General features: G+C 40.3%; 1 protein-coding gene across 1 annotated transcript in view; it reads left to right on the forward strand.

Moving 5' to 3' along the window:
* The first annotated feature begins 3005 nt into the window (after window positions 1-3005).
* The window catches only part of ANKRD17 (ankyrin repeat domain 17), a 69773-nt gene continuing 56031 nt past the window's right edge, over window positions 3006-16747 (forward strand). Inside the window, exon 1 of the mRNA XM_087826464.1 lies at window positions 3006-3389. Within this exon, the coding sequence (XP_087682590.1) occupies window positions 3006-3389 (384 nt within the window). The remainder of the gene's footprint in view (window positions 3390-16747) is intronic.

Here is a 16747-nt window from a genome sequence, read left to right on the forward strand (position 1 = left end):
AAATATAGTTTTACTTATATTCTTTTGAACTATTTTCTCTGGACTACAGTCTCAATAGATAGGTGACATACTTTTCAATTATCACAGGTAAAAGTTTTACCAATTATTTTGCCACTGCAAAGCATGGGTTTCCTTCTTCCAGCCTCTGGTATCAGTTTCTTCAGTATCTGCTGTACCATCACTAAGCCAATACAACATATTTTGGGTTATTGTCTTAGCAGTACCCCACTTCTGACACCAATTTCTGGATTAGTTATGGTCCTTCTAGTTCCTATAACATATAAATCCTCAAAACTCAATTTTCTCTCCTCTAAGAAGTCCAAAAAGAAGTGTTTTCTAATTTGTAGGTGGCTGTCTTCCAAGTAGTGATTTAGTCACTCATGCTCCTTCTCTCTTCTGGCTCTGGCATCTCCAACATACAGTTTTCAAGGTTACTATCCTCACTAGCTTCAAGCTGATGGAGAAAGATGAAGGGAAAGGGAGTATCCCATTAAGCCTAGAAATGAGCATATCATGTCCATTTATATTTCACAACTGCAAGGGAAATTTGGAAATTGACTCTAGCTATATGTCCAGGAAGAAGAAATAAGTCTCATGGTTGCCTGGTCAAGTCTCCGCCACTAAGTTCTGAAAAGAAAAAATGCTAGATAAAAGTAACAAAAAGTCACTTCACTCTAGTAAGTTCGACCTCATTCTACTACTGCCAAGATAATTTCACTACTATATAAAGGAGCATTAACTCATTTTCTTCTAAATAATGGGATTACTCTACAGAAAGTATTTTTGATAGTGTAATAGGTACAGAATTTAGACTCTGGAGGGTTAATGAAATTCAGATAACAAAAAGAGACAATGAACGTCAAATACTCTTTAAAGCGTGACTGTGAAGAAAAACAGACTGGAACCAGAAATGTGGAAGATTATAGACAGAAAAGATAATAAATGGAAGAGAAAGATGGAATGGAACCAGGGTATAGATGAATTATTCATCTTGTATAAGAGCAGGGAGTATCTCATTCCTCTGATACTGGAGAAAAGCAAAGAAGTATCTAATTTTCTAGCATTTGGAAAACTGAAGGAGTTTGTGCCTAACGCCATTAATCTTCTTGTAAAGTTTGAAGTAAAGTCATATAACTGTGGCCAGAATTTAAAGACTGCAAAAAATATTCCGGTGGGAAGGGAGACAAAGGTGCTGAAGGATATACAAAGTAGGAGAAGTACAGCTGACCTTAGAGAACCTAAATCTGCTGTAGATAAACAATGTTGCCTACTGTTCTGCACAGGAACTCAGCAACCACTATAGGATCCGAACACGCAGAGGGATAGTGCTTCATGTGTAAATTTACTACAGCACTTATTACACTGTGGAGCGTCTAGAAGCCGGCTTTGATTTCCTAAACTATGCACACAGTAGGCACATGATGAATTTTTGCTTGAATGGATTAATTCAGTCATTGCCAATTCTGCCATAGTACTCTGTAGAGTACTGGCAACTGCCCACATTTAGGACGGTATGCCAATGTTAAAAAGAAGAAAAAAAAGCCCCCCCAAAAATTCAGGCACAGGCAGCTAAACTTAGCAGTCTTAAGATGGCAACTATGTCAGCTGAGACATACTTTTTATCTTGTGCCAGTACATCTGCCTTTGATGTCTGCTTCATTTTCCTTATGCTACTGTGCTCTTATTGGATCAGAAAGCGGTACTTCTGAGTTTAATAAGCCACACTATTATTTTGCAAGTCCTGGAGGTTCTTTGGACAACGACACTAAACTCACAACCCCATCACAATATTCCTTCAGGGAGCTGCGTAGACAAGGCTGGCTGCTTATGATGCCCACTCACAGATACAAGCTGAGTCTGTGAGGGTGGAAGAACTACGCCGGGGTCGCCCGGCGAATCGTCGGCCAAGTCTGGTACAGATCCGGTTTTCTTCTCCCCTCCGGAAACTTCGGCGCCTAATCGAACTCCTTCCTGCTACACAAGCACAAACTCGGGTTCAGGCCGGCTAGCACCCGACTTCAACTGGGCAAAGGGCGCTCTTTCCTCGCGCTAGGCCACCTCTCCAGAGCCTAGCCCTCACTCGCGATTCGGCGGCGAGGACGGCCGGGGGGGAAAGCTCCGGACGGCCGCCCCCGGCCTCGCCCCGGCCTCCCGCCCCGCGCCCGGCCTCGCCCCGGCCTCCCCCGGCCCGGAGCCGCTCCGCGCCTGGACAACACCGCGCCCGGCCTCGCCCCGGCCTCCCGCCCCGCGCCCGGCCTCGCCCCGGCCTCCCGCCCCGCGCCCGGCCTCCCCCGGCCCGGAGCCGCTCCGCGCCTGGACAGCACCGCCCCCGGCCTCGCCCAGGCCTCCCGCCCCGCGCCCGTGCGGCGCCGCGCACGGCCTCCCCGGCCCGGAGCCGCCCCGCCGCAGCCCGCCCCGGCGCCGAGGCGCTGCGCGCCCGCGGGAGCCCGGCAACGCGGCCCGGCCCCTGCAATCCCACTTTCGTCCGCCCGCGCGCCACCGCCGGGCGACGGCTGATGGCGTCACGTGCACTTCCGCCCGCGGCTGCGTTCTGGTCTCAAGTGGGGAAGGAAGACGGGACGGCTGAAGGGCTGTGAGTGGTGGAAGTAGCGGGGAAGGAGAAGAAACCGGGGCACCCGCGGGCGCCACGGCAGCAGCTGCGGCCCGCCCCCGGCGCCGGCGGAGCGGCCCTGGGCGCGCTTCTCGCGCCTCGGGCAGGCTGCCCTCCTCGGGGCCGCCCGACGCCGGGTCTTCCTGTACGTCTCGCCGCCCCCCCCTGCTCCTTGACGCGCTCTCCTCCCTCCCGTCGCCGGGCTCCCCGCCCTTAGTATCGCGAGACGAGGTGAGAGCTGGCGGAGCGGCGGCGGCGGCGGCAGTAGAGGTGACCGAGGCGGTGGTAGCGGAGGCGGCCCCGAGCGCTGTGTTGGCCCCGGTGCGACCGAAGTCGCCGTAGAGCGAAGCCCCCACGCCCCTCCCCCGCCCGCGCCCTCCCTCTTTCCCTGGGGATGGAGAAGGCGACGGTTCCGGTGGCGGCGGCGGCGGCGGCGGCGGCTGCAGGAGAAGGGAGCCCCCCGGCGGCGGCGGCTGTGGCTGTGGCGGCGGCGGCCCCCCCCGCGGCGGCGGCGGAGGTCGGCGGCGGCGCTGGCGGCGGCGGGGCTCGCTCGGCCTCGTCTCCTCGTGGGATGGTGCGAGTCTGCGACCTGCTCCTGAAGAAGAAGCCGCCGCAGCAGCAGCAACACCACAAGGCCAAGCGAAACCGGACTTGCCGACCCCCCAGCAGCAGCGAAAGCAGCAGCGACAGCGACCACAGCGGCGGCGGCGGCGGCACCAGCAGCAACAACAGCGAGGAAGAGGAGGACGACGACGACGAGGAAGAGGAGGTTTCTGAGGCAAGGGCCTGCTCTGAAGGGAGGAGGGAGGAAGGGACTGCAGAGGGCCGGGGCCGAGGGTGGGAGGGCACTTGCGCTGGGACAGACTCCGCGGGCGACGACCCGAGGGGCCAGGCGTCTCCCGCCCGCTTGCTCTCCCGGCCGAAATCGTGAGGCGTGGGGCTGTGGGGGAGGGTAGCTGACACGTGGGGGTGCGAGGGCCACGGATCCACGGCGTCGTGAGCAGTGGGCTGCTCGGCGCGGAGGGAACGCGTGCGATTCCCCGTTTGCGGCGCCCGGCGGCCGCCGCGGCGGGGTGAGGTAGCGAGGGGCGTAGGTGAGTCTGCCGGGGACTGGAAGCCGGTGGGTTCCTCCCGATCGTGAGGTTCGCAGAGCAGCCTTGGGGGAGGTGAGGTGGTAATGGATTTAGCGTTGAGTATTTGTGTAAGTGAGAGACACGTGAGGAGCTGTACTTTTCCATACCGTTCCGCTGCAGGTTTTTTTCATAATTGTGGCAGCCGAAGTAACCTTCACTTCCTCCATCTTTCAAGGATTTTGCGTGAACTGATCTTATGTCCATATACATTTATATAAAGTGCAGCGGATGGAAAGTACGTTTGATTATTACATGTACATTCACAGACCTCTTCAAGGGCTTCCTAAGTGAGGAAGAATTATGTTAGGTTCTGTTGTTTTCCAGATGATATGGGGCAACTAAAGTGTCTGCTCGGAGCCAGGCTTAGTTGTGGCGAGTTCAAATAGGAAGGCCTCTTGGTGTGTCCTAGTGATCTGGTTTCATAACTGTTTATAATTTTTCCTGGGTCCACAGGCAGGCGGCGTTGCAGGACCTCGTTCTTCGTAGAACGCCATGTAACCCAAAAGCGCAGTAAAACATGCCGTGCTGACAACAAACTAAGGGTTAGCCTTACTAGCTAGCAGCTTTTCGTGTGTAACTCTCTTACCCACTCTCTGAAATGGAAGCTAGGAAATTTTGATATGGGTAAGGAAGTCTTAACTTAAGGCAGCTGAAGGAAAACAGATTTAAAGGCTGATGATAAGTTTAGTTATGAGAGAACAACTGAATTACCTAGAAGTACCCGTTGCCCTTTACTCTCTTTCACAAACTTCCAGCTTAAATGGGTGCAAGGGTGGCTTTTTGAAAATTGCGTTACTGACTCTTGAGTTCTGTTCAAATAGAGAAGTACCTTTTAAAGAGTTTTCAGACTTGTCTATTAGTAGAAGACCAGATTCTCTTTACCTCATACTGGATAACATTATATAAGTAGAGATGTAATAGTTCAAGTATGTATGCCAAAAAGATGAACACTTCCTGCTATTCCACTAACCTATTGAATTCTGTGGATAGGTTTGTACTGATAGATATTGTATCGACCTAGTTGGATGTTTCAGGATAGTTGTTGCTCAGGCTGCATTTGAAACATTGAAGAGAGGAATGTGACGGGATCCTTGTTTCCAATAAAATCTATTACAATAGGTAGAGTTTTTCAATTGCATGGTTCTTCACAGAGACCAGAAACATTTTAGAGGAATCTAGTACAACCTTTTTGTTTTATTGATGAAGAAAACAAGGCTTAGAGGAAACTGGTTTTCATGGATAGTAGCAAAAGTACAAATCAGTTTTCTAATGGTTCAGACCAGCACACTTTTTGTGACAACTTATTTCCTTGTAATCCCTTCCTGATCTCTTTCAAAAAATAGGCAGTGAATTGCATGGTAGCACAATCATGCAGCTCTGAGTAAAATACCAATGTAAAGATTTTAAACGATCCGACAAAATACAAGCTCTGGTTTGGAACTCAGTGTCAAGTTGAATGCATTACTTACTGGAATATTATACTGTAAACTTCACATACCTAGGTAGTTTATTTTAGTCCATTGGTGTTTGACCTGATAAGCAAAACTTTTGAGTTATTTCTTACATCATGTAGAAAAGTCTAAAGTTTGTAGGTGTGTTAATTTTGTGAGTCAGGTTGGTTTTCCTTAAAAACCAGGAATGGCATATGTTGAATCAACTAGAGGAGTGTTTATTTGTTTTTAATTTACTTTATTCTGTTTTCTGCACAGTGGTGTAAACTTTGGGTTTGTCATTTGTTATGATGATGAGTCAAAAGATACATGTGTAAGAAAGTGCAACTATTAAAAAATCTGTACAGATACATGAAGGATGAGCAGATAGAAAGGAGAACAGTACGTGTACAACTGCCTCTTTCCTTGACATAAATAAATAAACCTCATGGTCACTGCATGTTATAAGCTAAATGGATCACTTGTGCAATGTTTTTTGCTTCATTACCATTTTATTGACATGTCAGCAGAAGTTTAAATTTCTAGTGCTAGGAAATCTTGTGGCTACTACTGTATTAAGTCCTTTTTCTAATTCATTGTTATTAGCGATGTAATGAAAAATATTGGCAATATGATTCTTGAGATTATCCTTCCATTAAAAATCATCACAAGGTTAAAGAGGAATATAAAAGGTTATGGTTTTGGGGTATTTTACCTGAAAAGGTGGAGGATAATTTAACAATATATACATTTGCTATGAAGAAATTCTAGCTGGATATTCTCTGTATCTGCTGAAAGAGGAAAAGTTGGAAGGAAAGGAGATTCAGCTGAAACAAGAGCTTTATTTGAATGTTGAAGAAGTAGACTCTAATTCTTATTAAATGTTAGATCAGGTTATTGAAATGGGATTTTCTGTTCAGTATTTCAGAATAGAATAATCATGTTTTCTATGATTTGTGTAGCTTTGGATGTACCAGAAACAAACATATAAGACCAAGAGCTCCTCCCCCTCCCTGAATTGACAGAAAACCTTGCATCAAAAATAGAAAAATGTATAATTATCTTGTCTTTCAGTGGGTAACTGACCAATATGGAAAATAGAAATTTGTTAGGAAATACATTTCTATTTTCCATATTGCTGTGATGCACTTCTTTTAAAAATAGTGGACTATATTAAATTACTAACTTGAATATTACAGTGTTGAAATTGCAGGTGTTGATACTCCAGTTCAAAAATAACATTACATTCTACTGAATGCGTTTTTAAATGTAATTGAATTGCATCAGTGTTTGCTAAAGCAGGATTCAAACGGGAATATCTTGCTGTTAAAAGTAAGACTCATGTACAAAAGTAACATTTTTGTGTGCAGAAAATGTAAATGCAGCAGAAGTTGATCAGAATTCCATATATTTTTATAAACTTTAAATTTAAGGAATAAACCTAGTAAAGAAACTTTAGATAAGCCAGTAGGAAGCCAGTAAATAAATTAGTACTGACTTTTGAAAGGATTTGGGAGAATCTGTTTATTGACTTGAAAAAGCTAGGGTTGAGAATGAGGGAGAAAGGAAAGTTATTTCAGAAGTGGATTGTGTTTCCTCAAGTTCACTTCCAAATCTTTTTTTCTTTGTTTTTTATTGGAAAAATGTCATCTGAGTTTCTCTGTTGTAATGGTAGAATCCCAAGTAGCCCAGAGAAGCTTACTTGTTTTCCATTTTCATCTCTTAATTGATGAAACAGTATTTGTAAACTAGATGTTAAGCTTTTTGAAGCATTAGTTGTGTCATAATTATCTTGTCTCCTATTCTGCTTAAGCACAGTACTTGATTAACAGGCATTTTCCATGAATTCATTTAGGAAACCAAGGGAAGGAATAGTGTTTCTTCTTTCTTGGATACAGTGATGCCAAATAATTGAAGTTTGGATTTCAGCATCTTTCAATTCTCTTCATGATGGTGATCCTCCACAGGTGTTAGGGGGAAAAGCCAATTAAACCAATAGACATTTATTATTGAATGTCTGATAAGTACCTTAAGCCACCTAGATATATATACATTTAAAAACATAATAAAAACTATTATTTAGTGCTTATTGTGTGTAAGTCTAACAGAATGGTTAAGAGTATACCCTGGAGCTTGTATTCAGATCCTTGATCCATCTACCTTGATCTTGGGCTAATTGCCTAAACTCTCTCCACCTCAGTTTTTTTGTATATAAATAGTAATAATAGTAGATCCTACCATATAGCATTGCTATGAGATTTAAATGAGTTAATACAGTTTTCATGTATTCTCATTTTATTTTCACCATAACCCTATGAAATAGGTGCCATCATATATATTTCATTGTTTAGTAAATGATTGGAGTTCCTACTACATGCCAGGCCTTTTGCTATACTGGGTAAGCAATGGTGAGCAAAATTATTTTAAGATACATTGATTTGAAAATGTACCTGTGATTAAATATAGGTTTGGAGAGGTATGAGAGTGATATTAAATGGTTAAGTGCATATGCTGAATAGTTTCAGAAGTATACAAATGTTGGGAGGGGATATTTATTTTAGAGGCAAAGGTACTGGTTTAGAAGGACTTTAGGTAACTTCATTAGTGTCACATAGCTGATACGCGGCAGAGTGGGGCTTAACCTATGTTTAATTCAAGGCCTGCAAATTCATTCACTCATTCACTTACTCATTCTCATGCTCTATTGTGCTGTGTGAGGTTAAGTGTATAGTAACATCTTTGATGTCGGTATTTCAGATAATATTAAGATAAATTTAGACAGTATAGACTGCAGGGGTGGGGAACCTTTTTTTGCTAAGGGCCATTTGAATATAACATCATTTGCAGGCCATATAAAATTATCAACTTAAAAATTAGCTATAAAAAAAGCTCCTAGATTTATTAAATTTTGAGTCCTGCCTGCAGTTGCCTTGGCAGGGCCAGACAAAATGATTTCGCGAGCCTTAAACGGCCTGCTCCCCAAATGTTCCCCACCCCTGGTATAGAGTCATATACTTTTTGGCAGTAGGGCCACCATTGAAGACAAGTTGACTGTCCCAAGTTTTTCTTTCCTTTTTCTTGTTCTGAAAAACTTATATGTATATACCTGCTATCTAGAATTAACAGTTGTTAACTAAAGGAAACTATAGTGAAAACTACCCTCTCTTGAGGAAGTCTATAGCTTTTCCTTGCCTTTCAAGATTTTTACTTTTAATGTCATCTTCCTTCATTGAGCTAAAAATATTTTTCTTTTTAAATAGGAGTTGTTAACTTGGAGTTTTGATAGGGTGTGAATACCCTGAAAATAAACACAAGATTTGTTGAAGGTGCTTAGAATTTTTTTTCTTTCTTCCCTTTGTTCTTAGGATGTGTACAGAACTTTCATTACAGGTCTTTGACTGTCTCCTCCCTCCCTCCCACCATTTTATTTTAAAACATTCTCACTGCAGTGGTAGTGGGGAATCAGACAGGCATTATGTGGGTAGTTTGGAATTGGGAAACTGCTTCTGAGGTAATGTGGTAACAAAGAAGGCCTATTTGTGTTGTGAAGTAGGGGGTCAAATACTTAGCTGTTTTTTCTGGTAACCCAGCCCTATACCTACCCTCTCTTCTTAAATTCTCATATTTTGCCTTTTAATTGATGAAGCAGTTTTTATCTAGTCTGCTGTGGACTGTCAGATTTGAAGACAGAAACCTTGTCTTATACTATATCTTTATATCTCCTACTGCCCTGTATCATGTATAGTGTTTCTTAGCGTCTTCTGTTAGGTTTTCATGAAGTCGGATCTCTGAAGTAAAATTAGTTCAAGAATATTTCTTCTTTAGCACTTACTCTGGAAATATTTGGGACCTCAGGTTTTAAGTTATTCAAACTTGGTTGCAGCTATTTATGGTGGACCTGTGTCAGATGTTTTAATTGGACTGTACTTAATTTAGTCTAGTCATTGTTAAAACCTCACCAACCTCATTGGAGTATTTTAAAAATTTTCATTGTTAAATAATCATCAAAGCAGCACATTGTGACTGCAAGAAATTCACTAGACTATTCCTAAACCGCTTCCACTGGTATCCAGTTGATTAAGAGGTTGATTTTTCTTTTTTTTAAGGTCTTTGAGGCAATGTATTTGCATTTATAACAGTATTCTGCATTTTTATAATGATAATTTAGTGGGTTAGAGAATGTGGATGTAGTGAACGTCCTTATAATTTTTTCATACTTGACCATGGATGAAAAGGAATTTTTACTTCATAATGGTAAATGAAGAAGTGCCTGCTGGTACCACCTATGCTTTTGTTAGGACCAGTAGGGGGCACCATTGTCCTTGGTAAACTATGCCTAATCTGGCTAATTCCTTTCAACTTTTACCTTTTGGAAAAAGTCATTAGGGAATTGAAGGTGAAGGATAAATATGAATACCCTTCTAGTCCCTGGAACCTTTCCTGTCTGATAGAGTTATGCATTTATCCACTTGTCATCCAGAAGCAAAATACCCTTCCTGACTTACAGTGTTTAATTTCTTACCCTTTTTTTTTTTCTCTTTATTAACTATTCTTACCCAGTCATGAGAGGAAGTGGAATGGTGGAGCAATATAGTTATCATTTATCATGATTTATAATTTGGGATTTTAATTATTGAAAGCAACATGTTGGATTTTATTTTCAAGAATGCTGTGAAACTCGGAATTAGTACGGGACTGATTATTGAAAGCAAAACTGAGGTTGCTTTCTGTCATCCTACAGAACTCATAAACATTACCTGGTCTGTTAAGAGAGTTGACATTTTAAATTTACTTCTGGATTAAACTAGAGATAAAAGAGGGTCAGATAGAAAAAAGGAAGATCATAGTACTTAAGGAATTACTTTTGGAGCCAGTATTATTTAGTTTCTTTATAAAACAAGTTTGATATATGATGCAGTCTCTTGCCAAGCGTGCAGACAGATCATATTGAATTGTGGTGATGGGAATGAACAAGATTGTTGGGAGTAGATTGAAAATGTTACATGCATTTTCTGAGTCATAGATTAAAAAAAGTTCTTTTTTGGGTAAATGGTATGGAGCAAAGCATGCCTTTTCAGGAAAAGTTAAGCATAATATTGAATAAGTTTATAAAAGATGCTGGACAAAAAGAAAAATTGTAACTTTTGTTTAGATAATGCTATGATACAGCTATACAAAACAGATTTTATATATATGTGTACATATATATTTCTGCCTGTTGTATGATGAAAATGATCACTAAAACTAAGGAAGTTCTAGAGGGAGATAGTTTAAAAATGGTTGGAGGTTTAGGGGTGGAAACCATGAGCAAGGAGGACTGCAGATTATATTTAATTATATTCTTATTGCTGGGCAATTAACGTTCAAATTAACCAGTTACTCAAACTTAATCATAACATGGAGAAAAACGTGAGGTGTATTAGATAGTGAATATTTCAGTTTTGAAAATAAGTGAACTCATTTCTCGTTTTTGAGATTATTCGAAAGTACAAACTAGACATGACACTTTTATGAAAGTAGTCTGTAGCTGTGCATCTCTGGCAGGGTGTATCCCCTTTCTAGACTGTCATTTGTTCTCATTTAATCTTTTTTTTATCCTCCCACCCCCTCCAAAATAAAAAAAGAACAGAAAAGAAAAAAGGTCAAGTAAATAATAATAATAGTAATGAATAAAAATAAAAATCTATTCTAAAATTAATTCTTGGTCTGGGTTTTTCCTCATGGATTGTCTTTTTCTTTCTTTCTTGTTCCTTTTGTTTGTTTGTTAATCCTCTCCCAAGGATAGTTTTTTTCCATTGACTTTTTTTAGAGAATGGAAGAAGGGGGGCCGGGGAGAGAAACATCCATGTGAGAGAGACACATCAATGGGTTGCCTCCCGCATGTGCCTCGACCAGGGCCTGGAACAAATCTTCAAGCCAGGTATGTGCCCTTGATTTGAAACTGCCCTTCAGTGCTCTGGCCAATGCTCTAACCTCTGGGCCACACCAGCCAGAGTATGGATTGTCTTTTAATTAAAGAACCTTTGATTGAAAAATATTCAGATCTTTGGAAAAATTGGTTTCATCAATTTTGAATTTGGAATAAATAATATGGAATTCTATGTTCCTTTCTCCCTTTCCTATCACCCTAAATATGAAATCTGAGAAAAAAAGGAAGTCTTGTTTGTGTTACACTAGGTCCATTTCCAGTTCAGTCTTTGCCCTCATTATCATCTCTTTCTGTTTGCTGTATTTCCCTCTTTTTTTTTTTTTTTTAAATATATCTTTATTGATTTTAGAGAGAGGATGGGAGAAGGAGAGAGAGAGTTGAAACATCAATGATGAGAGTCATCACTGACCAGCTGCCTCCCACAAGCAGCCGTCTGGGGATGGAGCCCACAACCGGGGCATGTGCCCTGACTGGGAATTGAACTTCAGCGTGCTGGATCCTAGGTCCATGCTCAGCCCCTGAGACACTCCCAGCTGGGCGTCCCTCTTATTTTTCATTTCAAGTTAATAACAAGAATAGTCCTGTTGTAAAGCCTCAGATTATATAGCTTTTATTAGTTTGAGATGCAATGTAGGATTTAACTCATTTACTTGATAAACATAAATACTGATTATTTCTTATGAGTGGCTGTTTTCAGTATACCATAATAACCTGTCATTTCCCTGTCAGTGAATTTGAAAAAGTTAGCTATATTTAAAAGCATAGCTGTATGTGTTGAGTTAAATGATTTTATACATACTGCAGTTAGCAGAACTTTTAAACTTATATACATAAAAGCTTAGCACAGTGATGTAATTCTGTTTTTTATGATTTTTGGAAGATAAGTGTCATTATTAGTATACTTTTCTAACAATTTTTTAAAGCATTATTGAGACCCGGCAAAATCACATAGGGATTATGAGGGATTTGAAGAAAATGAGACTATATTCCTAGCTTTATAAAATTTAATCTTGTTGAGATAAAATAATAATTTAAAACTATGAAGATGATTTTAATCCTGTGTAATTGTTTGGGAGTCTGTGTTAGTTTTCAGTGTAACAATGTCTTCAGAATTGGTGTCATTAGAGGGATTATTTTGTTTTTGTTTTAGAATACTGGTAGAGCATACACTTTACATCTTTCATGAGTGTCTTTTGGAATACGCAATAATTTTTGGTACGTATTTTTTTAAGATCAGGTCGGTATGTGATATATTCTAGAGTTTCCTTGACAACTAAATTACACCAAAGAATTATCTATTCTCATTTTTACCCTGAAGATTTTGTGGTAAGAAAAGAGGTAGCTATATTAGTATACTTGCGGTTGCTTCAGGTAGATATATGTTAAAATATGAGAAATTGAGTTACAGGACAGTGTGGTATAGGGTGCAATGTTAACTAGCTTTTAAGTGAAATTTTAAATACAGTGTTTCTATTAAATATTACTAATTAAACATTACACATATTTGTGGAAACATACATACATATTTATGGAAATTTGACAAAATCAAAAAGATCTAAAGTATACAAGAATCATCTTGATTATTATTTGAAGTTGTCTTTTCATTCTTTTATCTTGCTGTGTATTCATCACGTTATCATACAGAGCAGAGTTGTCACTTAGAAATTTTGTTTGCTGCCCAGCCGGGCGTGGCTCAGCGGTTGAACGTCGACCTGGGATCCAGGCGATCAGGGTTCGATTCCCGGTCAGGGCACATGCCCTTGTTGCGGGCTGCAGCCGATCAGTGACTCTCTCATCATTGATGTTTCTATTTTCTATCTCTCTCTCCCCCTTCCTCTCTCTGAAATCAATAAAGATATATTTTTTAAAAATTAAAGAAATTTTGTTTGCTGAAAGTTTCATTGATGAGTATTGCTAAAATATATCAGTTGAAGAAATGAGTCTTCAGATAATGATTATAAATTTATTTAACTATAAAAACTAATGAATGTGTCTGTACTTTACATAAGGGTTTTTATCCCACTCTTTCTCAGGGTAAACGCTGCTAACAGGTTGGTTTATATCAAATGTTTTGCTTGCTTTCTTGGTGAAAGTGAGTGAGTGTGTGTGTCTGTGTCTGTAACTGTGTGTGTGTGTGTGTGTGTGTGTGTCTAAGAGAGTACATTAGGATTTGCCACATTCTCATTTATTATGAATGTTCCATAGTATGAATGTGCACAATTTACTTGATCTTTTATGATGGTAGACATTTAGGTTTTTTTTCAGTGCATTGCTGTTTCATATACAAGCTGAATTTTGAACATCCTTTAACAGTATTTTTGAGTATAAAAATATTTCTTTGGTATGGATTCCTGGAAATGGAATTGCTGGACCAGAGGTTATGTATGCACATGTTAAATCTGAAGAATACTCCCAAGTTTTACTTTCATCAACAGTGTATAAGAATGCTGTTGGACCTGGTCAGTCTTAGTTTTTAAAATTTTTTAAAGATAGCGTGTTTTGTTTCTGTTTTCAGTTTTCTGATTACTAATGACGTCGAGGAAATTTTCATGTTTTTCATTTGGATTTCTTTTGAAAATTTTTTGTTTTATCCTTACTCTATTAGGTTTGTTTTTTTCTTAATGATTTGTTGGTGCTATTTATATTTATGGGTACTAATCCTTCACAGTATTATTTGTTACATATATTCTCTGTCTGTTTTCAGTATTTTCATGATGTAGAAAAATGTTTATTTTTGTATAGTAAAATGGACTATTTGATGACTTCTGGAAACCTTTACCCCAGTATTTTTTCAGAAAAAACTTTTAGAAATATTTTCCAAAGATACATGGATTTCTTTTTGGATATAATAATTGTTGTGTTCATTTCCTATTTACTCTTTTCAGTAGCATTTGACCTTATGGATCAATTCTTGCCTGTTACAGAGTGCTACTCTCTTTGCTTTTGTAATACCATCCTCTCCTGTTTCTGTGTTACTAGTTGCTTTTTGTTGGTCTCTGCTTTCTCCTACTCCCTCACTATACATCCTTTGATTATTTAGTAACTTGTTGCCGAGTCCTGGGACTTTTCTGTCTTGTATCTGGTCTCATTTCTTAGGTACCTGTTTTTATCTAGTCTTGTCTTTATATATGCATTTGCTAGTAACTCTCAAATGTATATCTCCAATTTAAACCTTTCTTTTGGAGTACGAAGCTGAACCTCTCGCTATTCAACATTTGTAGAGTCTTTTCCAACACAGTCCTCTTCCTTTTTCAAGAGAGTCAATCCAAAGTCCCATCCAGTTACTCCTGTAGCTCAAAGTGAGGAATATCTACATAATGCTTTTCCTTCTAATTCAGTGCAGTAGTCTGTAAAATAATAAACAGCCTACCTGTTTCTCTTTTGCCCAACCCATTGTACCGTGGTGAATAGGAATAGGATAATGATAATACGAGCTTCTTTGGAGAAGGGAAGAATAGAAAGTAGACAGCAGTCACTGGTCCATATTAATAATGAAATCCTTCTGGGCAGAATACTTTGCCCTGGCAACTGTGTAAATTCCTTGGTTAAACTCTGGTTTTGCTCTAGGGGGGGATTGCCCTTTTCACTCTTTTGTGTGCCCTTGGCTTTGTTCTTAGGTGATTCTTCCTTGTTTGTTATCTTTTGCCACATCTGAAGTAGTAGGCACTTAAGAATATGACATTCTTAAGAATTGCACAACTTTTGTAGCTTCCTACCAGTTGGTATAGATTTAGGGGGATGCAGGGTTAAAGTTCAATCATAGGTTTTCATAGACCAGTAATATAGTTTGGTGGTAAAACTCTTTCAAGAGCTTCATAGATTTCTGTTGTCGGTACCATGTGACAATAGCTACAGAAAGATCTATTTGTCATAATTTTTAAAAATCTCATTCTCTCTCTTACTAGTCTCTGTGCTAGGCCTGTTTCTTCCTCCCGCTCTCCCTCCTCTCTCTCTTTCTGTTTTTCTCTCCATTAACTGGCTACCTTGAGGGCATCTGAAATAATAGGCTTGAATAGTGTATCAGTTAGGGTTTAATGAAAAAGTAGACCGAGCAGGAAGGAGATTTATAATATGATAGATAGATAGATATGTATTAAGAGATTTATTATAAGGAATTAGCTTACATAATTCTGGGGTCTGACTAAGCAAGTCCAAAATTTGTAAAGCAGGAAGGGAAGATCTCAGGCAGGTTGGAACCCATGGGCATATTCTGTTCTCTATTGGCAGTCAGGAAAGGAAGGTCCAGGAAGGGAGAGCAGTTGTAGACTCAGGTGCTCTTTGGAGTCCAATTTGCCAGGAAGAACCCATTCTCTTTAAGAGTTGGTCAGGCTCACTGGGGATGATCACCCTAGGGTAGTCAGCTGACTAGGGACTTTAATTACATCTGCAAAATCCCCCCACATGAGCACCTAGATTACTGTTTGAACAACTAACTAAGAGAAGGTATTTACAAAATGGCTGCTGCCCCTCCCTTCCTCTTAGTTTAGCCTAACCAAGTTGACACATTAAAAAAACCATCAAAGGTGGGAAAGCAACACTTTTATTTTTATTATTTATTTTTTTAATTCTCACCTGAGGATATTTTTTCCATTGCTTTTCAGAGGGTGTGGAAGGGGGGGGAGAAAGAGAGAAACATAGATGTGAGAGAGGCACATTGATTGGTTACCTCCCGCAAGCACCCCGACCAGGGCTGGGGATCAAGCCTGCAACCAAGGTATATGCCCTTGGCAGGTATTGAACCTGGGATCCTTCAGTCCAAGGGCCAACAGAAAGCAACACTCTTAACCTGATCTTTGCTACTATCTGGCAAAGAATCTTTGAGGTTACAAAGTTATCTCCTTGTATTTGGAATGCAAAAGCAGCTGCCTATCCCAACCTGAGAGGTCCCAAATTACTAAACTCTCAGAGGTTAGGGTTTACTATTGAGTGGCGTTGTTTTTAATGTCTATTCCTGCTTATAAATCCCTTTTTTTTTAAAATTGTTTATTTTTTTAAGTCAACTTTTTTTTTCAAAGAATAGTTTGTTGATTTTGAGAGAGAGAGGAAGTGAGAGAAACATTGATGTGAGAGTGCAACATCAATTGGCTGCTTCCTGCACGTCCCCCACTGGGATTGATTTGAGCCTGCAACCCAAGTATGTGCTCTGACTGGGAATCGAACCAGCAACCTTTTGGTGCATGAGACATTGCCCAGCCAACTGAGCCACACAAGCCAGGGCTCAAACTACCTTTTTCTTAGTTGAATTGATATTTCTGGTAGTTCTTTAAACAGCCAGCACACACCAGTATTCTGAGTTTTTCTGTTTTCCTTGAGGTATACATTTGGTAGTCATGTGATATGCCTTCCAGGCAAGGGTTTTACTAAATGTTTTGCTACTGCATAAATAAGGTCATTAGCTTTCCAGCCTGAGTTATGTTTCTTTGCTACTTGCCCTGTAAGCCTTATCAGAGTTTTTATGAGTTTGTTATAGTAATACTCCACTTCTAATTTATTGTTAGATAAGGTATAGGATGAGTTGTTTGAACAAAGAGACTTTAAAACACATGTGGTTCAAGCAAGATAGATTATGTGATACTCTGGGGGAATAGTCCTCAGATCATATATAGATCTAAGTTCCTACTGTTTTGTTACACCACTCCTTAAC

This window comes from Miniopterus natalensis, chromosome 1 (genome assembly GCF_054644295.1).
Source record: "Miniopterus natalensis isolate mMinNat1 chromosome 1, mMinNat1.hap1, whole genome shotgun sequence".
Classification (NCBI taxonomy): domain Eukaryota; kingdom Metazoa; phylum Chordata; class Mammalia; order Chiroptera; family Miniopteridae; genus Miniopterus; species Miniopterus natalensis.